The sequence below is a fragment of the Rhinolophus sinicus genome, chromosome 15, assembly GCF_057876585.1.
Source record: "Rhinolophus sinicus isolate RSI-liver-muscle chromosome 15, RSI-T2T, whole genome shotgun sequence".
NCBI lineage: Eukaryota > Metazoa > Chordata > Mammalia > Chiroptera > Rhinolophidae > Rhinolophus > Rhinolophus sinicus.
The window spans coordinates 72,915,680-72,937,701 of NC_142515.1; the positions used below are offsets into that span (position 1 = coordinate 72,915,680).

At 57.2% G+C, this 22,022-nt stretch overlaps 1 protein-coding gene across 11 annotated transcripts; it reads right to left on the bottom strand.

Moving 5' to 3' along the window:
• Positions 1–185: 185 nt before the first annotated feature.
• STK11 (serine/threonine kinase 11) lies at positions 186–16,580 on the bottom strand. Of its 11 annotated transcripts, none has more exons than XR_012497977.2 (10): positions 15,214–16,580; positions 8,397–8,480; positions 7,609–7,698; positions 6,788–6,920; positions 6,571–6,707; positions 5,655–5,782; positions 4,035–4,092; positions 1,872–3,963; positions 1,434–1,652; positions 186–734 (listed from the first exon to the last, which is right to left on the bottom strand). XR_012497977.2 is itself a non-coding variant. In XM_019744098.3 (10 exons), the coding sequence occupies exons 1-10, from the start codon at positions 15,501–15,503 to the stop codon at positions 578–580; spliced, it is 1,488 nt and encodes a 495-aa protein (XP_019599657.1). In that variant the 5' UTR covers positions 15,504–16,579; the 3' UTR covers positions 186–577. The 11 variants fall into 11 exon arrangements, 7 of the variants coding, with proteins under 7 accessions (XP_019599657.1, XP_019599656.2, XP_019599662.1 ...); XR_012497975.2 differs by having other exon boundaries at positions 1,434–1,647; positions 1,773–3,963; XM_019744098.3 differs by having other exon boundaries at positions 1,434–1,647; positions 3,767–3,963; positions 15,214–16,579.
• Positions 16,581–22,022: the final 5,442 nt, after the last annotated feature.

Below are 22,022 nucleotides of genomic sequence, written 5' to 3' on the forward strand. Positions count from 1 at the left end.
AGTGTGGCCCAAGGCAAACCCGCCTCAGGCGCCCAGGTCTCCCAACGCACCACCACTAAACCTCAGACTGCAGCCAGTCCCTGTGCTATGGGGTCCATGGAGAGGTCCCGGCTCAGACTCAGATGCCTCACCTGACAGCACATCCTGCTACCCAACAATTCCAAAACACCCCTCACAATCACAGCTCAAATCCACCTGTTTTTATTTTCTTAAAAAAAAAAAGAAAAAAGAACCAACCAAACAAAAACAAGGCAGCCACCTGGCTCCCATGGGCACTGGGCATGCATCTCTGTGGGCAGGCCTGTCCACCCCAGCGCGGCTCCAGTTGGAACACATCACTAGGTGTGGGAGGCGCTAACATGTAGCAAAGTAAAGAGAAGTCAGGGCAAGAACCAGTAGTCTAAACGTAAAGTGCATGGCGAGGGCTCCGCGGGGCCCATGGCCCAGCCTTGCCCTCCTCCCTTGGCCAGGGAGAGGGGCTCAGCACAGGATTGCAGTCAACAGGAGGTCGTGTCCACTGCCCATGAGAGTGGGGAGGCCAAGACCCCAGTCCCTGCTGTCCCCCAGCCACAGCCCTCTAGGATCCCCGTTTCCCAAGGGGTGGTCGGCACGGAGGGTGTGGCTGCAGCCTTCCTGGGCGGCCGGAGATGGGCCAGCAGGCGGTGGGAAGGCTGAGGAGGACCTGGGCCGTAGAACCTGGACCGTGGCACGTGCCCAAGGCTCCTGGAGATGGGCTGCAGATGGGACAGTGTGTCAGTCCTGGACCAGCAAATGCTCTGCATCCTGGGAGGTAGGCGCCACCCTGGGGCCCACTGGTACTGCCAAGGAAACAGGCCGAGGCTCATGGGGCTGTCAAGTCTTGAGAGGCCAGGAAGTCTATGCTGAGAGTTGCACACTGCCCAGCGGGATGAAACATGACCTTCAGTGGGGCTGCAGCTGGGCAGGGGAGCTGCTACCCAGGCCCACAGTCCACTGCCCACACCCTGAGCAGGCACTGTGAGACCTGTCTGTGGCCTGATCCCACCGGTTCCAGGACTGGGGCAGGCAGGGGTGGGAGGGGCAAGCAGGGAGAGGGCCATGCAGCGGCCAGGATGACAGCCTCAGCCAGACCCTGGCCCCTCCCAGCCTCCTGCCAAGCAGCCACCTCCAAATCCAGCAATCCCTCCAGGCAGCAGCCTGCATCTCAGGCAGAGTGAGCCCCTGGGGCCCTCCTGCACACAGGCCCCAGCCTGCCTCCCAAATGGCCAGTATCCTGCAGGAAGTGACCTCCTCTGCCCTCGACCCCAAGCCTGATGGCGGTGATAGCAGACTGACAGGACTTCGAAGGGCGGAACTAGCTGTGGCCAGTATGGGACATGACAGTGACTTGGCCAAGCACGGGCAATGCCCATGGTACACCCCCACCCACTCCTGCCATCCGTGCTGTGGCCTACCTGCAGGTAGCTGCCCTCACTGCTGCTTGCAGGCCGAAAGCCTGCGGCTCTTGCTGCTGGCGGAGCAGGCCTTGCGGGGGGGATTGGAGGCGGCACTGGCCCGGCGCTCCGCTCTCGATTTGGTGCTCAGCTGGGCCGATTCGGTGCCATTCATGCACACGGCTTTGGGCAGGCCTCGGCTCTGTCCATTCTGCCCAGCCTCCTCCTCTGGGACCTGTCCTAGGAGCAAGAGGGCGGTGCGGGCTGATGGGGGCCCAATACTAACCCCTCCCGGGCTGCCCCACTCCCCAGGCATCACCCCACCTGTCCCACCCAGGTCCTGCCTCCAGGGGCCCTAACCCAAGGAGAGGGAAGGCAGGCCTCAGAGCTGGTTGGTGGGGCCCAGGCACTTGAAGGCTGGGGATCCGGGGTGCGGGGCTGGAGACTCGGCCTTCTCACCTGTTCTGATCCACACCTTGCTGGGCCCTGTGGGACTGGGCTCAGGCCAGGTGTGTGAGATGTGCCATCGCTCCTGAAATAGCCCGCCGGCTCCCCGTACCAGGCATGCGCTGAAGGGATCAGGGCTGGGGGCCTACTGTGCCCCCACCTCCACCCTCACCAGCATCCGGGGACCCACAAGCCTGGGGCTGTGCACGTGTGCCTATGCTCCAGTGCTCATTGAAGTGGGGGGAGAGGAGGGTATGCAGGGAGGGCCCCATCTTCCGCTGCACCACCAGGAGCCCACGCAGCTCAGCCATGCAGCCCACCTTCCTACGACATTGGCAGGAAACTGCTCTAAGCTATAGCCTCCCCCCCCCGCCCACCAAGGGCATCCAGGGCCTGACTCGGCGGTTTCTAAACCTTGCCATGCCCACCCACATGTGCCAGATCAGAGCTCATCCGTGCTCACAGGATCCTGCTGGACAGAGCACACAGGGGTCTCTGCATGGACCACCCAAAGCCCATCAGCACTGTCAGTGGTGGGGGGATGGCCAGCAGGTCCAGGGTCTGCCCCATCCACCCTCAAGGCACCGTGCCAGCAGCCCCTGACCAGTCACACCCAGCCCAAGGCCCAGCTCTCAGGGTGGGTGGCAGGACTCCCACAGTGGAGACAGTCCAGAGAGGCCAAGGCCAAGCCGCCGAGAGCCTCCTAGGGTGACCCATGACTGGGACCAGAGTAGCAGGGGTCTCCACCCCAACACAGGCCACCACTGACTCATGAACACGTCAGAGAAAAGTGGCGGCCCAACCTCGAAACTGGACTACCCCACTTCTGGAGCAGAGGACATTCCAAAGCTGGGGATCCCCTCCCAGGAAAGGCCACCCCTGGATCTCTCATGGCTCAAGGGGTGCTTGGGGGACAGCTCTGGGGGCCTGGCAGGGTCTTCACTCCGCCTTGCTCGGACAACAGGCAACCTGCCGGCAAGGGTGACAGCTAGGTACCTGTCATCTGTCACAGGACCCAGTGCCTCTGAGAGGCAGAACATCTCACCCCTGTTCTGTGGAGGGGATGGAGGCTTCAGGAGGCCTCAGATCCAGGACTGGAGTGCAGCCAGGGACCCCAGGGCCAGGGCACCACACACACATATCACCTCCCGCTGATCCAGGCTGACCCTGTGACTGGCAACAGGCACCACAGACCCCAGGATAGTGGGACACAGCTCCCAGGGGCCCCACCCACCCCGCAGGCCACCGTGGCACGCTGGTTCTCTCTACAGCAAAACCCAGCACCCAGCTGACGAGCTGGGGATGGGACGCAACCACCACCGGCACACACATCTGGCAAACCTTTATGACGGGGCCTGCGTAACTGGTCCCCCAACAGAACAGAGCTGTGGGTGCTGTGGAGGGACACATCCAGCAACGGGGGAGCTGCCCTGCCTCCCTCAGATTCCGGGGAAGGCTCAGCGAGGGCCCGCAGGGGCACAACGTGGAGCCAGGCCACGGGAAGGGCAGCTACACTAGGGCCTGTGGCGCCTGCTCGAGCCCCTGCACGCCCCCGACCTCAGCTTCCTCTGCAGAAAGGTGTGAGCACGGGCGGTGCCGGGTGCCTCGCTCCTCTCTAAGCCCTGCCTCAGATGCCTCCTCGCCACCTGGGGAAGCAAGGCCGCATGTCAGGGTGGGTGGCGGGCCATCAGAGGGGCCTCCGCCCTCGCTCACCACCCAGCAGGATGCAGTTTGCAGTCCGAGGAACGAACGCAGAGGGCTGGGCAGCCTCTGCCCTCTGGGTCCCCACCTGCTCCTGCTGGTCTGCTGGGCTGGTCTGTGCCAGCATGGATAGACCTGCCATGAGGACTCGAAGACATTGAGGATGTTGAGGCCGGGCTGCAAGTCACTGCAGCCGCCAGACTCACCGGGCACTGTGAAGTCCTGAGTGTAGATGATGTCGTCCTCGATGTCAAAGAGGTCCTCATCCCCTTCGTCGTCGGCACAGCCGTGCAGGTCCTCCAGATAGGGTACCACAGTCATGCTGCGCCAACGGTCCTTGCAGTCCGCGCTCGGCGGGATGGGCACCAGCTCCTCGGCTGGCGGGTGCTTCTTCCGGAACCAGCTGCAGAAGCCAGCACATCAGGATGGCCCGTGGCACCCAGTTCCCCACGCAGGCCCCTTGGGGACACTCACCTGTGCTGCCTGATCTGCTGTATGGAAAACCTCTTGGCCGGCTCGTATTCCAGCATCCCTGATGGAGAGACCATGGGAGGGTCAGCATTGGGCCCCAGCCCTGCCTGCCCCTGTCCAGCTGTGCTGGGCCTGGAGCCATGTGGACACGGTACTTGCAGCCCCAGGACACTGTCCTGTTGGGACACGAAGAGCCATCCAGGCACCACGGCCACCTGTGGAAAACTGCAGAACCATGGGCAGTATGGCTGGGAAGACAAGCAGGGGGAGACCGCCTTCCACAGGAGACCAAAGCAAGCCGGGCAGGACCAGCCTCACCCCACAGGGCTGGACCTGCTGTCCACACGATCCAAGGGGAGGAAGTATGGGGCCGCCCACTGCCAGTGCCCAGCCAGTGACCCATGGTATCCAGACAGGACCCCGCGGCCCGAGACAGTGGTATTCACATGACACTCACTCGGAAGGGGCAAGACCTGACCGTGGCACACACTTAGGCCGCAGGACAGACTCGTCCCTCCTAAGTGAGCATGACACACAGGAGGGGATGGGGTACAGCTCTGAGCTCTTTACACCACCCACAAGAGGGTGACTTCATTCTCAGGAAATTGCATCAATTTTGGGAGCTGAGGTCTGAATGGCTGTGGGCGTGTGTGTGTGTGGGGGTGCAATCATGGTGGTGGCCTCACTGCTCGGGGGGCTGGGGGTGCCTGCCGGCCTCTGCTTCCCATCCTCAGCTATCCACACCGTGGCACAGCTGCCAGCAACATCCCCTCCCAGCGTGCCTGGGGGTTCTGAGACACAGCGCTCAGAGCCAGGGCAGCTCTATGACTCATGGGACATGGCCTATCTACCCTGACTGACAGGCAGAGCCTCCAGGCCGAGCGTTGTCACACCCAAGAACCAGCTTGACTCAGCTGCTAGGAAACTCTGAGGCGTGTTTGGGAGGTTTGGGAATATGACACGACCCTTTCCAGATGTACGTTGGAAGTCTAAGCACTGATCAAGTGTCCAATGCAGACGAGTACAAGGTCAATCACATACCAGAGCCTGACTAAGGGCAGGAAAAGAAACTGAGACAGTATTGCACTGATAAATACTAAACACCGGTCACACATTGGGCAGACACTGGATGTGAGACATCCTAATAAACTGTCTCATCCAGACTCTAGTCAACCTCAGGACAGACACCAGCTGGGCTCCCACCTATCTGTCTACACCTGGCCCACAGCACTGTGGCTGGACAGCGCCACCTGCTGCACCCGCCAGGAAATACAGCAGGAAGCTCACCACCCAGCAAGTGGGCTGAGGTCACCGCTGCTATTGGGACGGGAAGCATGGGGGGTGGGAGGGTGGTCAGAGCAGGTGAACTAAGGCCCAGAGCAGGTGGTGGAGCACAAGGCTCAGCCTTGAGGTGTCAGTCCTCCCTGGCCCCAGCCACTTTCCACACCCCACTAGGCATCGTGCCCCCCGCCCCCCATCAGCAGTGGGAAGTATTGGGAACAAAGGCAGGGTGGAGGCCTGCAAAGAGGACCCCCACTGCCCGATGGCAGCCCACCCTTGGCACACACCCACATCCTGGCCCTCCCCAGGGCCCACGGCCAGTCGCTGTCCTGAGGTCCTCACCTTTCAGCAGGTCCGAGAGCGGGGGGCCACAGTCTCCTGGGATGGTGTAGTCCCCCTTCCCAATGTTCTCGAACAACTTATAGATGTTGTCCCCCTCGAAAGGGTACAGGCCTGTCGTGATGTTGTAGCTTTGCCCCGAGGGAAAGGGCAGAGGCTGGTCAGTCAGGGCCCATCCTATGGCCCTGGCCCAGAACCACCCTGGCACAGAAGCCTCAAACCACCCTCACCTACAGGGCCTTGTTTTGGGGGATAGGAATGTTCTGGAATAAAGGGTGGTGGCTCCACCACTGAAAATACCACAAACCACTGGTGTTTTACACTTTAAAAGGGTGGGTCACATGCTATATGAATACAAATGCCCATGCTGGCGGCTGCCCTGATGCAGGGGTGGATGGAAGGTTCTGGACCTGGGGACTGTGCCCGCAAGCCTGCAGCATGAGTGTCAACCTCAAGAATGAACAGGGTTCCAGAGAACTCTGAAGCCCGCTCAGCGCTGCTTACGTAGAAGTGCTCAGAGACGCACCCTGATGGCCAGACAGCCCAACTCGGGACACAGCAGGATGGGGTGGGGGGCACACAGCAGTGGGCCGAGAGCAACATTTTCAACATGCACGTCTGAGAATTCTCAGTATAAAGCATCCAGACAGAACTCACCACAAGATGAGTGTGGCCAGGTGTCAGCCAGTGAGAATGGAGACGAGTGGGACCCTGGACAACTGAGGGGGGGCAGCCCTCACTTCCACTTGTAGGGGCTAACTGACTCCACAGCCGCCCCGCACTCCAGCCTCCCCACAATTGTGGGTTGTCTGGGGGACCCGCCAGGAGGGGCAGGTCCTGGAAGCCTGGAGCCTGAGCAAGGTGGGCAAAGGAGGGGCCCTGGTGTGGCATGAGAGGACCAGGGCCCACAGGCACTTACAGCGTGACCCCAGCCGACCAGATGTCCACCTTGAAGCCAGAGAAGGTGTCCAAGCCATTGGCGATTTCTGGTGGCTGGAACGCAGGGGAGCCCTGGCTCGTACAGCACGTGTCATCCTCAGCGAATGGGTGCAGGGCCTGTGGAAGGGGGGGGACGGGGGCACTGAGGAACGGCACTCAGGGAGCGCTGGCCCGAAGCAGTGCGGGCAGTGGCCTACCTCGGCCACACCCAGGTCGGATATCTTCAGCGTGCCGCCAGTGGTGAGCAGCAGGTTGCCAGGCTTGATGTCCTTGTGCACAATGCCCTGGCTGTGCAGGTACTCCAGGCCGTCCACCAGCTGGCAGAAGTACCTGTGGGGACAGTGGCGGCCTGGGGTCACCCAGAGGGACCCAAGACAGGAGGCCACAGCATGGGAGCCATTGAGGCTGGGCAAACAGAAGGGACAGGACAGCAGCCTGTCAGAGAACCAGGGGCCACCGGCAAGGCTAAGCTGCTTCTGGGCCCCTGGCCCCCCACTTGTCTCTCCTGACCAGGCAGCACTTCATTATGCTTCCCATCTGCTCAAGGGCCATGTGACACACACGTACACGCAGCTCTGGCCTGGATATGGCCACGTAGCCGCCCTGGAGCCCTCCCTGGAACCAGGGACCCAGGCTTACCCCGCCGGCATCCCCTGCACTCACACCATAGGCCAGCTGGTCCTGCAGCAATGTGGGGGGGGGTGGCACTCGGCTGGGGGGACTCCCCAGGGGGTCCGGCCAGCCAGCAGTAGCAGCATAGGCCACTGTCAGGGGCTTCCAAGGACCAGGGGATCTCAAAGCCTCAGGAGCAGGCATACCGGAGCAGGGGGGTGCGCAGAGAGCGGGGTGCCAGTTGGGGGTAACACAAACCAATTCCCCCAAGCTCCGAAGAGGTCTTAAAGTACACTTGAGCCTTCATTTAACTGATAATCAGAAAAAGCTGTTGGAACACAGGGCTGACTCCTCGAAGCTGGTGGGAGGGTCTGCAGGTGGCCCAGCAGAATGGAAGGACACGCACCCGTGAGCCTGGCACACGGGGAAGCGCTTCTCCGGCACACTGTCCAGCATCTCCTGCATGCCACACACGCAGTACTCCATCACCATATACGTGCGGGGCTAAGGAAACCACAGCTCGGCAGAGACTCCCACCCCGGGCAGTGACTGACCCTGGGGAACAGATGGACAGGTGTTGGTGGGGACAGGTGGGAAGAAGGCCTTGGAAGGTGGTGGCGATGGGAGACCAGGGCAGCCAGGCCAGGAGAGCTGAAGTGGCCGTGTGTCTTAGGCCAGTGGGAGAGAGGCTGCAGGGGCAAGGTCACAGGACTGGTACGGGCAGCCCACGGTCAGGCCGAAGCCCCCCAAACCAGCTGCGCGTCCACCGGGGCAGCCTTGAGACGTGCAAAGAGAGAAATTGCGTGCTGGTAACCCCATCACTGCACCAGCCTCTCTGTGGAAGGACAGGGGTCTCTCAGAGTACCTGCTTCTGGGAGCTGGAGACCACCACGGCCACATGTCCTGGAGAGAGAGAGCTGTCCCCCTCAATAAAGGGCAAAGGCCGAGGACACTCCAGTGTTCCTCCAGTGACACACCTCTCACCCCTGCAGGCGAGGCCCAAATGCCAGAAGCAGGGGAGTGCCTGCCATGGGGTACCCCCAAACACCCAGATTGAGGCCGGAAAGCATCTTCTCTCCAGACCCCGGACTCCCACTTGGGCTCTGGGGTGACTCCAGCTAGCTTCAGAATAACTGGGAAAAGACACGTGGGTGTCATGGCCCATGCCCCCCCGACCCCAGCCCCAAAGGATATATCTTCTGTTTCTCCTCATTGTACAGCACATCCACCAGCTGGATGACGTTTTTGTGCCGCAGCCTCCGCAGTAGCTGGATTTCCCTGGAGAGAGGACAGTGTCAGCCGAGCCCTCTGCGCGGTGGCACATGGAGCTCGCCCTCGGATGCCATGCAGAGGGCACACCAGCTCTGAGGCGCAGGGAGAACCGGGAGGCACTGCCATTGCCCCTTCTGCCGTGCCGTCTGCACACGGCCCGCTGAATGGCCTGGACGGGGACCCATGATCAGGACGTGTTATGCACTTCATCTGAGGGTGCACGGTTTCACAAGAGACCACACACAGGGACAGCAGAGTGAGGGGGGCGTAGGCGCCTACTGGTGCGCAGCGGGGCTCACAGCACGGCACCTGAGACGGGGCCCTGCCCAGAAGGGGCCTGAAGACCTCAGCTGCTCCAGGAAGGAGCGGGGGAGAAGGCGGCCCCATCAGCCCTGCCGGAATGGACACCAGGGCCGCCCTGCCCACCTAGCACCAACCACACATACCAGCCTGTGACAAGGGCACAGCGCTACCTGCTCTGCAGATGGCCTTCCATGTGTCACCTCTCCAAGAGTCTGAGCAGGAGAAGGCCCGCACAGCTGAGGGCCGGCAGCTCCTCGGAAAGCTAAACAGTTACTAGGAGACCCAGCAATTCCACTCCAGGTATGTGCCCAGGATTGAAGCCACATCACCACAGAAACCTACTCGGCCATGCACGGCAGCACCACGCAGAAGCCCTAGGGTGGAAGCCACCCACTTGTCCATCCATAGGGGACACGGGCTCCTTGGGCACAGAGGCAGCAGGACTGGGAAGCGACTGGAGGAGGTGACTGTCCAAGCCCAGGCGTACCTTCCTAAACGTGGCACAGACTGCCCACAAGGCCACACGGCTGCAGCAGGAGTGGGCACCCCAGGTCCTTACTGGTAAGAGGATGAGCCCCACGGCTCTACATTCCATGTCTCGAGATAACCTGGGCCCAGGCCCATCTCCCGGGCCATGCCCCCCTCTGCCCACGGTCACCATCAGGGTGAATTCTGTCACAAAGCACATGATGCTGGCCTGTCCTCAGCAGTGAGACAAAGAGGCCCACGAGCTTAACTTAACGAGGCTGATCCACTGGGGGTCGTGGGGGCGGGGGGGGAGGGGCGTTCATTTGTCCAGCAACTGGATCAGAGCATTCTGTGTAAACACAAGTCCCAGCACTTATACCAGGAAAGAGCAGACATACTGTCCACCTCTCAGAGACGTGCAGCAGGAACCACGTGTCACTGGTGGCGGCAGGATCGTGTGTGCAGACCAGATGTGCGATCAACACTACCTGAGCTGAGAGAGAACGCAGGAGGCGGCCACCAAAACTGGTGCTGCAGTGACCTCAGGGGGCACAGAAGGGCTTCTACCACTGTGTGTCTCTGGCCAGAAAACGAGAACAATGTTTAAAGAGAAAGGAAAAGCCAAGCACCCAGCCAGGACACAGGAAGCGCAGGAGGAAGCAGGGCCTTCCGGGTCGGGGAGGCTACTTCTGCTTCTCAGGACCTGCCCGCAGGCACTGCCCAACTTCAGTGCCTCGATGTTCACTCCTAGAAAAACTGAAGAGCCAGATCATAAAGCCATTCACACCTGCAGAGGAGTGGAAAGTGGCTGCCTCCGTGGTCAGCCAGAAACATGTGGGGACAGCCAGGAGAGAGAGGGCAGGCCACAGCCACTGCCAGGGAAACACCCTACCCTGCTTCCCTCCAGATGGGCAGGCCCGGGCCGATGGCAGAGGGACACTGCGCAAGAACCCCTCTGCTGAGGCTTCTAAACATGTGGCAAGGGGCTTTCAGAGGGATAGGGAGACCACAGGAGGAAATTCGATACAAGTGAAGTTCAATACAAACACTTGCACACACTTTTGCAGCAGCAGGAGTCCCAATAGGCAACAAGTGAGAACAACCCAAACACCCATCGGGTGACAAACACATGATCCACCCACACATGGGAGCATTTCTTGACCATGAAAAGCAGGAAGGTGTGACACTTCCCATAATGTATGGACCTTGAACACACGGTGCTCATGAGAGAAGCCGGACACACAAGGCCACACAGTGTGTGATTCCACTTATGGGAAATGTCCAGAACAGGCGCATCCACAGACAGGAAGTGGGTTCATGGTTGTCAGGGGCTGGGGGAGGTGGTGGGAAGTAACTGCTTATGGGGACAGGGCTTCTTTCGGGTGATGGAATGTTCTAGAGTTGGATAGTGGTGAGGGTTTCACAATTTGTGAAAGTACTAAATGCCACTGAATTACACATTAATAGGGTGATTTTTATGTTTCGTAAATTTTACCTCAGTAAAACTATTTTAAGATAAACTACAGGGTCGGCCCAATGGCTCAGGCGGTTAGAGCTCCGTGCTCCTAACTCCGAAGGCTGCCGGTTCGATTCCCACATGGGCCAGTGGGCTCTCAACCACAAGGTTGCCAGTTCAATTCCTCGACTCCCACAAGGGAAGGTGGGCTCTGCCCCCTGCAACTAAGATTGAACACGGCACCTTGAGCTGAGCTGCCTCCTGGATGGCTCAGTTGGTTGGAGTGTATCCTCTGAACCACAAGGTTGCCGGTTCGACTCCCGCAAGGGATGGTGGGCTGTGCCCCCTGCAACTAGCAACGGCAACTGGACCTGGAGCTGAGCTGCAGGGCCCACAACTAAGATTGAAAGGGCAACAACTTGAAGCTGAACGGCACCCTCCACAACTAAGATCGAAAGGACAACAAATTGGGGGGGGGGGGGGGAGTCATATGTTAAAAAAAAAGAAAAAAAAGAAGATAAACTACAATTCAGCGACAAGGTGGATGTGGGGTAAAGGGCAGCTTCAGCTGTGACCTGACACTCACGGACGAGAAGCCACATTGTACACGCACCCTGGTCCAGTGCCCCATGCTCCCACCACGTTGCAGACTCCCCCCTCTGTCAGGGAAGGACCTGGCAGACAGGGAGGCCGCCAGGAGACTCAGTGGGGGTGAGCCAGGGTGGACAAGCGTGCCCTCTTGCTGTCACCTCTGGCAGCCAGCCAGTCTGGCCTCACAGTGGAATCCTACCCAATACTGAGGGGGGGGCAGGCCACTCAGGATGGGAATGAGAGCTGACAAAGTCCAGGGCTCCGATTCTTGACGTGCTAAAATCCCAACCGCTAAAATCCCAACCATTCACCATTCAGCACCAAGTATCTGCCAATCAGCGGAAGGTGGTCTAGGCCTTACCTGACCCAGCCTGGACACCGGTGTGTCCGTTCGCAGAGCGACCACCCCTTGCCAAGGACCTGGCCACACAGGGGGCAGACCAACCAAGGGGAGGGGGCAGACCAATGAAGGGGAAGGGACAGCCTGGTGGCTAAGCACATCACACTACATCATTTTCCAGACACGGACGGCGGGCACTCACCAGAAACCATACTCAACAGTGAAGAGGTTGTGACCTGACACTGAGATGCCACGGATGCCGGGCTGGCCAGGCTGGGGGACCAGCAGTCTGCAGCAGCTTATCAAATGCATGCATGCTCCCTATGACCCAGAAACGCCACTTCTGGCAACTTGCCAAAAGTGGAATCGAGGTGCAGCGTCTATGCAGCTGTCCTGGGGGCTTTCCCATAACCTGCAGGGCTGGACCCACTCACTACCTGTCCCCCAGAGTGAGCCCACCAGGTATGGAACTGTCTCTACCTGCTGCTGCCTCCAGATAAGAGGGAGCGGGGGCAACCCTGCAGACGCCTCTTATGAGCTTCATCTGTGCAGTTCTACCGTCTATTGGAAAAAGAAGTAAATACACTTATTTTTAAAAAATGATCCTTAGGCGAGTTATACTTTGCATTAAAAAGTCCTTGGATAGGGTAAGAAAACACAAATAAAAACGGAAGATGTGTTGATATTAAAATTATGATTTTTTTTTTTTTTTAAACATCCTGATGCTTTTTGGAAGAACAAGCGAGAAGGGACAGGTGCCTTCCTGGAGGAAGCCCCGTGAAGGGAGGGGCATTCCAACCTGGCCCAGCACCTGGGCAAACGTTATTTCAGAAAAAGCTGGGGCCAGCCCGGTGGCTCAGGCGGTTGGAGCTCCGTGCTCCTAACGCCAAAGGCTGCCAGTTCGATTCCCACATGGGCCAGTGGGCTCTCAACCACAAGGTTGCCGGTTTGACTCCAAGGGATGGTGGGCTCTGCCCCCTGCAACTAACAACGGCAACTGGACCTGGAGCTGAGCTGCGCCCTCCACAACTAAAATTGAAAGAACAACAACTTGACTTGGAGAAAGTCCCAGAAGTACGCACATTGTTCCCCAATGAAGTCCTGTTCCCCTTCCCCAACTAAAAAAAAAGAAAAAGCTCTGATCCAAACTTTTTGGAGGCCAGCTTGTCTGGAAGGTTCTGGACAGTCCACTGGGAGAGATGACTGGAAGTGGAGTCTATTCAACCTCTGGCAGACAAAGGAGCCTTTTTCCCCTGCAGCCTAAACATCCCTTCCCTTCCCCTGGGCACCAAAGTCCCGCACGAGGCAGGCCCACTGCATCTCCAAGTAGGGACTTGGTACAACGGAGCAGGGGCTTAAGCAAGGAGTTCGCAGCTGCCACCAGTGGACAGGACAGTTCGGAGCCAGCACTGCACTGATGAAACTGCGTGCCGGCACGGTGCACTGCGCCTGACACCTTATGCTGTCTGGTTGGCTGCGGACCACAAACCACTGGCCTCCCTGGCCTCAGTTTCTCCTCCAGTTCTTCCCATGGACACTGAGGGACCCAGCTGCATGCAACCCTGACACCACACAACCATGTCTCCTGAGGTTCTTGGGATCTTGGCTGACCCTTGAGGAAAACAGAAGCTGGACACCAGCACTCCATAGCCTTCCAGCCGGGTTCTGGTCATCTGTGTCTCCAGTAGAGCAGGAGGGAAGTTCTTGAGGGTGAAACATCCTCTAACTTGACCTTGGCATGTATAAACTGTGTCCTGTGAATGGGTTACCATTATCACAGGAATATTACATCTTAGCAAAGGGGGACCCTCGCCCACTCTGACACTGCCCCCATGGCAGCTGGGGTCTGCGGACCTTCTGGGACCTGCTCAACCCTGCTGCCACCAGTCAGTGCCCTGGTCGGGTCTACACCCTGAGGCACCCCTACAATGGCCAACAGGGTGGGCTTGAGTGACTAGTTAGATCAATTGGTGCTGGAATCCCTCCTACCTCGGGGTGCTGCTCCTGAGGGGCCTGGGGTGCACGGCATCAATGGTCTGCACCAGAATACGTTGATGGACCAGTGCCCATTCCAGGACAGATGGGGGATAAAGCCCAAGAGGAGCCAGGAGAACAAGGGCTGCCCTAGAGAGCGGGAGGTAGGGGGTTCATTTCCAGAGGGGGACAACATTCTGGATGTAGGAGCTCACTGCCCTCAACCCACAGCTGTGGCAACCTAGCTGCTCAAGGGCCACACTGCCGCCATGCGCTTTTGGCTTAATGAGAAAACCTGACTCAGAGGCCAGCAGTCCAGTGGGGGTTTCTAACTTGAGGGTGAGGCTCACTTGGCCCTCAGGAGGGCTCTGTCGTTCAAGGCCTCAGTCTCCCCCAGGACACTACCCAAAAAGTCCACCTCACAGATAAGAGGCTTGTGCAGAGAGAGAACTGACCAACTGGTCCTAGGATACAGGCCACACCTCCCAGTGAGCACAGGCTAGGCTATAAAAAAGGCCTCATCAAAACACGGGCCCACCTTGCCCACTGCCCAGCCCACATACAGGCTGCTCTCAGTACAGACACTGACCAGAAGCCCTGTCAGTTCGGCCCCAGTTCTCTGCTCCATGCCCCATTTCACCTCCCCCAGGCTGTCCCAGAGCCAGTGAAAACAGCTCCGCTGGCTTACTGGGTGAGGAGGAGGGGGTGAAAGCAGAGCCGGTGAGAGGCACTTACAGAACGGGCGTGGGAACCAGCCAAGGTCACAGTCAGTCCTGCCACCTGGCCCGTTAGATAAACCCCTTCTGGGACTCTGGAGGCTGCGAAGAGTCTGGGGTCGGCAGGATACTCCCTATCACGCAGCGATAAGCAAGGGTGCCCCCTGTCCTGAGACCAGCTAGAGGAAGGAGGCAGGGCCACCCTTGAGGGACTCCTATGAGCACATCCCAGCACATCCAGGATGCCTAGGGGCAGACGGTTCATGAAAAAATTTGTGTAGAAAGTTCATCAAGACACAAGCAATTCCCCTCTGGGAGTTACTGGGCCTGCAGTCAGGAACGTCTACTATCATATCCCAGGCCGGCGGGAACGAGCTAAGTCCCCCACTGCTGACTGATAAGCCGGTGCAAACAATTATTTTTGGCAACCGCAGGGTTCCCCTCCAACAGGATAAACAAATCCCGTTTGGCCTGGCGCTAGTACCCGCTGCTCGTTGCGCGGAAAACCTGCTGGCCGCCAAGGCCGTTTCCGTGCAGAAACTCAGGGCCAAACAAGCACTGGCTGGTTCCACCAGACACCTAAGTGCTTTGGCAAAGCTGGGAGGGCGAGGGGGGAGAGGGATGTACTCCTGCTGAGGAGGGCTTTGACACTGGCGCCCAAAAGCACCAACGCCCAGCAGCAACCAGCTAGCTGACTTTGTGAAAGTACTTAAGCAGGTTTCCAACGACTTTCCCTGGCAAGGAGGACGCAAGAGGCGGCTGGTCAGCTCAGGTTTTTAAGGAATGGAGAAGGGAGGGAGAGAGGGAAGGAAGGGAGAAAGAAAGATGGAGGGAGGGAAGGAGGGAGAGAGGGTGACCCTAGTGCCCCCGACGCAGGAAGCCCAAACTTACTTCTTCACATTGGCCTCCCCATTGGGGATCCTCCGCAACTTCTTCTTCTTCAGGATTTTGACAGCTCTCCTGCACAGCGTCTCTGAGTCCAGCACCTCCTTAACTTTGCCGTAGGACCCTTCCCCCAGCAGATCCCCCATCAGGTACTTGCCAATGAGCTTGGCCCGCTTGCGGCGGGGCTGGTAGATGACCTCGGTGGAGTCGATACGGTGGATGAACGTGTCCATACCCACCGACATCAGCTCGCCCTCTGTAAACATGCCTAGCTGCTGCGGATCTGCCACATCCATCCTGGACCCAAGGCCTCCGACTCCCACTGCCGGCAGTCCCTTATCCCCTTTATGGATTCCCCCGTGAGAGGTTCTTCTTTTTGTCCCCCGTCCCCCCCAACAAAAAAATTCCCTTCGCTAAAAAAAAAAAAGTCAACAAAAACGCAAAAGAAAAAAAAGAGAAAAGAAAACCCTTCTTCAAAAAGAAACGACTGTACTAAACGTAAGTTCAAGAGGCGTGCCTGGTCCGGGCCCCAGGCACCCGATGGTGAGGAGCGTCACAAGTTTGGGTGCCACCCGGCCTGGCAGCTCCGGGTAGGGCCGGCGCGTCCACGGGGGCCCTGGAGAGGCCGGTGGGGCTGCGAAGTGCTAGGTCATCCTCCAGGGACTTTAGACCCTCGGACAAACACGGACGCGGCCGAACCAAGTCTTCTCCGAGCCTTCCATTACCGGCGGGCCACTGCGCGCGCCCGGAGCCCCGCGGCGGCCGGCCGGCCGGCCCAGGGGCCCCCAAAGCTGGACAGACGAGCTTCGCTGGGGACCGGGACGTCTCGCGGCAGCCCGGCCGTCCTGGGCGTCCCGAGAAGCGGCAGGAGCCTATGAGGCTCGGTCCGCTACCGACGGCCCCGGGCGCGCGTTGGGTGGACCGGGGGCCGCCCGGGGCCCTCCCGGCACAGAGAGCAACTTCCGTAGGAGCCGGTCTGGGACCCCCGAGCGGCTGCGCGGGCCCGGCGAGCGCTCCCTGCCCCAAACGGCAGCCTGCGCTCGCTCTTCGCCCCGAACGCCGTCGGCCGCGGCCCCCGGAGCGCGGGGACCACAAGAGGCTCCGGGCGGCCGAGGAGGCGCAGGTCGTAGGCCCCGGGCCGGAGGTTCCCGAGGCCGCCGGGGCCCGGGCTGCGCTTCCCCCGCCGCGGCCGCCGCCGCACGCGTGGAGCAGGCGGGGCGGCGTGGGGACCCAGCCCATGCAAAGCGGCTACGGTGCCGCCCGGCCCCGCCGCCGCTGCAGCCCTCACCCCCGCCTCACTCGCGGGCACCCCGGGCCGCCTCCCCCTTCCGCGCCAGACATGCCGTCGCCATCTTGTTTACCTCCCGCCCCCGCCCTGAGCCGCCGCGCCGCCGCACACCGCTGCGGACCCGCCCCTCGCGGTGCTTACGTGCCCGCCCGTTGGCGGAACGGACATGCCCCGCCCCCACCTCCCGCCCCACCGCCGCCTTCGATTGGCCCGTTTGGACCCGGGCGGGTGCTCGAGCGGGGATTGGTTCGCGCTCGGCCCCGCCCCAGGGGTGGATACGGCTCGTCCATTAGCCCACGGAGACGCCCGTCATGGGGCGGGGCGGAAAGCGGGCGTGGGGAGGTGAGGTTGTGGTGTTGACCTCGCAGGGGCTTGGTGCTGGGGTCGGAGGTCGTGAGCGTCAACGGCCTCCTCAGAACAGCTGTGGGGTGTGTGCAGTCCTCGGGGGACCCAGCAGGATGCCTGCTGGGGGGGGGCCCTCTCTCCGCAGACACCCCGCCTTGAGTTGAGGTCAAGGGTCAAAAAGTAGCCCCCAGTGGCCAATTCAAAGCGAAAAGCCTTGATTAAGCATCTGTGGGGCAGGAGTGAAAGGGAGGTGCGCTTGACTGTGTCTACCCTAAAGGAACTCGGATGATGTGCGGGGCAGCCTGCGGGGTCTCTGCTCCTGCTCCCCACATAAGAATACAGGATGTGTTGAGGCCAAAAAGGAACACCCACGGAGCCATAGGTAGGGGAGTCATACCACTATAGTCTCACTGGAGGCTGATTCGCAAGACGTGTGACCTGCTGTCCGCTTTTCTGCGAACTGACTGACTCCCACTCCCCAGCGCAGCCACGGCAGTTATATCAGTAGCCAATTGGCTAACCGGCTACAGCTGACAGCCAATTAGCCATAGCTGATGGCCATTTACTACCCAAGCCAGCACCCCTCCACATGAGGCCGAGAGCCTGAAAACTGCTCTCCGGGGCTTTGTCCCCACACATGAAAACAGAATAGAGCTGGGACTGTCCCAGCAAAGTGCTGTTATGCAGGGTGTCATGCAGGGTATCTGGTCTCACTCCCCATATAAGAACGCAGGACATTTTATGGCCAAAAAGGAACACCCACGGAGCCATAAATAGGGGAGTCATACCACTATATTCTTGCTGGAGGCTGGGTTGGAGACACAGGAAGCAGGAGCCACACTATCCGCAACCTGCCGTCCACCTCTCTGCCAACCAATCTCACTTGCTACCTGCAATCCACCGTGCTAACCGGTAGCCGCTCTTGCTAGCTCAGCCACCATCTTCTGCGTAGCCATGGCAGTTATATTAGTGGCCAGTGGCTCACTGGTTACAGCTGATGGCCAACTAGCCACAGCTGATGGCCATCCAATCACAGTTGATGGCCATTTACTACCCGAGTGAGCACCTTTCCCCGTGAGGCCGAGAGCCTGGAAACTGCACTCCTGGCTCTGTCCGCACAGTGGTTTGGGTGAAAAACAAAAAGTTCACAGAATACACCTTGAGTTTAAAATACCTCCCTTGTTCCAGGCCCGTATTTTCTACCTTTCTGCTTTTTAGCAATAGATTATTTTGCCAGAACAAACTGTCTTGTGTGAAGCTCCTGATTCACAACAGTCAAAAAGTGAAAAACACTGGAAGCAGACACATCGGATTTGGGTTCCAGGAAGGGGGTTCTGAGTCCATGAGCTGTGAACTCCGTAAAACTGAAAAAATGAGTGTCTCCTGTGCATGTTGTTGGGGACGGGTCAATCCTTGAGTTACATCAGATTCTGGAATGACCCACATAAGGGGGACTGGTGTGGTTTTGGGGATAGTAGGAGTACAAGCTGCACCAGCTTATCAGCAAGCCCCAATCAAAATACGTGGATCAGCCCAAAACTCCTTTAGAGAAGGAAATCATAAAGAACAGAACAGAAACCAAGGAAATAGAAAAAGAATAGGGAAAAACAATGAAACCAGAACTTCTTCTCTGAGAAGATCCAAAAACTTTTACAAAACTCTAGCTAGATTGGCCAAGAAAAAAAGATGACTGATGCCAGGAATGAAAGAAAGGATATCGTCACCACAGACCTTGCAGATATTACAAGGATTAATGTCGTGCGGGGAGGCCTTCTCGCCGCACCATCTTTCAGGCGGGGCGGCCTGCGGGGTCTCTGCTCCCGCTCCCCACATAAGAACGCAGGATATGGTGAGGCCGAAAAGGAACACCCACGGAGCCATAGGTAGGGGAGCTACACCACCACGGTCTCACTGGAGGCTGGGTTCACCGGACGTGCGACCTGCCGTCCGCCTTTCCGCCAACCGACCGACCGACGACTCTTCTCCACTCTCTCCTCTGTTCCTCTCTCTCGGCTCTCCTCTTCCGCTCTCTTCGGCTCTGCTCGGCTCTGCTCGGCTCTGCTCGGCTCTGCTCGGCTCCTCGGCAATCCTCGCAGTCCTCCGTAGTCGCAGCAGTTATACCAGCGGCCAATTGGCTAACCGGCCACAGCCGACGGCCAATCAGCCACAACCGACGGCCATTCACCACCCGAGCCAGTACCCCTTCACGTGAGGCCGAGAGCCTGTAAACTACTCTCTGGGGCTCTGTCCCCACAATTAAATACTAGGGACAGCTCTACACCTATAAATTCAACATCCTACTTGAAATGGACTAACACCTTGAAAGACATTAAAATGAAGACTCAAGAAGAACAAATTGTCTGCATACCATGTTTCCCCGAAAATAAGACCTAGCCGGACAATCAGCTCTAATGCATCTTTTGGAGCAAAAATTAATATAAGACCCAGTCTTATGTTATGTTAGATAAGACCCGGTCTTATAGTAAAATAAGACAGGGTCTTATATTAATTTTTGCTCCAAAAGACACATTAGAGCTGATTGTCTAGCGAGGTCTTATTTTCGGGGAAATAGGATACTCTTATATCTACCAAAGAAATTAAATCTGCAGTGAAAAACCTTTCAACAAAGACAATCCTCAATAAAAGGTCTCCCAACCAACTGAGAAAGCAATCTTTAGTAGAAACTGAGAATGCATTCCTCAGAAGTACAAGAGTCTGACTTATACAGTGAGAACTTCCCATCCCTAGTCACTGATTGGCTCATTTCTATGCAAATAAAAACTCCAAATCATCACAGTTTGATCCAAATAGCACTATTCTGATTGGTCAGTTAAGATGCAAAAAGGGCTATAGCTGCACAGTGTAAGTCTGAGTCCTAATGGTCAAACTTCCATCCTAGGAGCTCTCTTATAAGTAAGGGTTGACTCACCCCACCAGGAGCACAGTGCAGGAGGCTGACAGCCCAGTCTGGATTTTCTCTAACAGCAAACATGCAGCTTGGGTGAGAGGCCCCTGTAAACAATGGCTGCTTGACTCTGGTTATGAATCTGGGCCCAGTTAACCACAAGGAGTCCTTCAACACAAATAAGGCTCAGATTTGAGCCTTATTTCATTGGGAAATTTCCAAATATTTCAGGAAGAAGTAACATCAGTTCTAAACAATCTCTCTGAGAAAACACCAAAGGAGGGAACCCTGCCCAACTCAAATTCCTTTTGGTAGTGATTTTTTTTTTTTTTTTTTTTTTTTTTGATTGCTGGCTTATGCCCAAACTTCTTGGCATCTGGGGGCCCCACTCTCCTTCACAGAGCCCACAATCCTCTCCTGATATGTAGAACATATGGAAGGGACTTGGGAAACATCAGGTGGCCATTGCAGAAAGTCCTTGAAGGTGAAATCTCTGCTCAGATGCCACCTCTTCCAAGAAGCAATCCTGGTCACCCCTTGGAACATAGCCCCTTTCCAGGCTGGTTTTCTTCTTAATCCTTGCCTTGTCACCATCAGATATTGTCTCATTTATATATATATATATATATATATATATTTTTTTTTTTTTTTTTTTTTTTTTTAATTTTTTTTTTTTAACCCATTTTTCTTCTGTTTCTGGCACTAGACGGGGAGCTCTCTGGGTCTGGGTCTGGGACTGTCTTAGTCACTACTGCACCCTCGGCAATGAGAGTTGTGCCATCCAGTACAACAGCCACTGGCCATATATATCTATTCAGCTCCTGTAATATGGCTGCCCAAACTGAGATGCACCATAAACTATACTGGGTTTCAAAGGCTTATCATGAAAAAAAATGTATTTATCAGTATATCATTAATGACTATGAAAAAACACAGTAACTTACACTGATTTCATGGTGAAATGACATAATTTTGGATATGTTAGTTTAAAAGAAATAAATTGTTTAACTTCATACCCACTAGGATGGCTGTGATTTTAAAAAAATGGACAATAACAACTATTGACAAAGATGTGGAGAAACCAGAACCTGTGTAGAAAAGATGTGGCTATGTTATTAAACAGTCAAAAGGTTAAACACAGTGTTTCCGTATGGCCCAACAATTTCATGTCCACACAAGAACTTGTCCACAGATAGCAGCAGGATTCACAGCAGCCAAAAAGTGGAAACAATGTGAGTGTCCATCCACAGGTAATGGACACACACAGTCTGGCCCATACACTGGAGTGTCACGTGGCCATGACAAAGCGTGAGGCCGCGCCCCTCGCCATCACATGGATGCACCTCAAACACGATGCTCAGTGTGATTCCATTTATGTGAAACATCCACAGCAGGCACATCCAGAGATCCTAAGGGGGTTAGTGGTTGCCAAGAGCTGCGAGGGGGGATGGGGAGTGACTGCTGATGGGGATAGGCTGCTTTTTGGGGTGATGGAATGTTCTCAAGTCCCCCCGCCTGTGCCCCCATCATAGGTGAGCAGACTGAGACTTGCAGAGGGGAAACCACCTGCTCACATCCTCGGTGGCACGGGGATTCATACCTGAGTGCCTAGCCTGGGAGCTCCCAAGAACCCTATAAGGACTCCAGCACCATCTGCTCAGGGCAATGCAGGTCTTAGGGCTGCCCGGCTGTCTGTCCTGCCAACACAGGGTTTGTAGCAAGCATCAAACCCAGGCAAGCCAGTATGGAACCAGATTTGGAGGGCCCTTCCCAGCATCACGGGGCCTGAGACCCCCGTGGGGGCTGTTCTCTGCCTCTCCAGGGACTCTCACTGGCCCCAGCTCTTCTCAGCAGAAGTCCTCAGGTGGGAGGTCTTGGCCTCACTTTCCCATTTCTCTAAAAGGGGAATTAACAATACTGTATGTCATCAAACATGAGGCCACTGGTAGTGAGATCTACTATTACTTCATGAACCACCATGAAAGGCAAAGACTGAGCAGCCAGCAATGACACGCTGGGTTGAAAGAAGCAGCCTGATCTCTGGGAAGGTAAACTGTGACAAATGGGAATAACCATAGATAGTAGTTATGAATATTTGTGAGAGCCCTGTGAAAAATCCTCTCCTGCATTCTATCCTCCTCACCAACCTGCAGGGTTTGTTAAGGATCCCCGGTCACAAGTTGAGGCTCCAGCTTATAGGTGGGGAATCCCTGGTTTCAGGTGGGTGGCTTCAGATTGTAAGCGTAGGGCTACAGAGCCAGCCAGCCCCTAGATCTA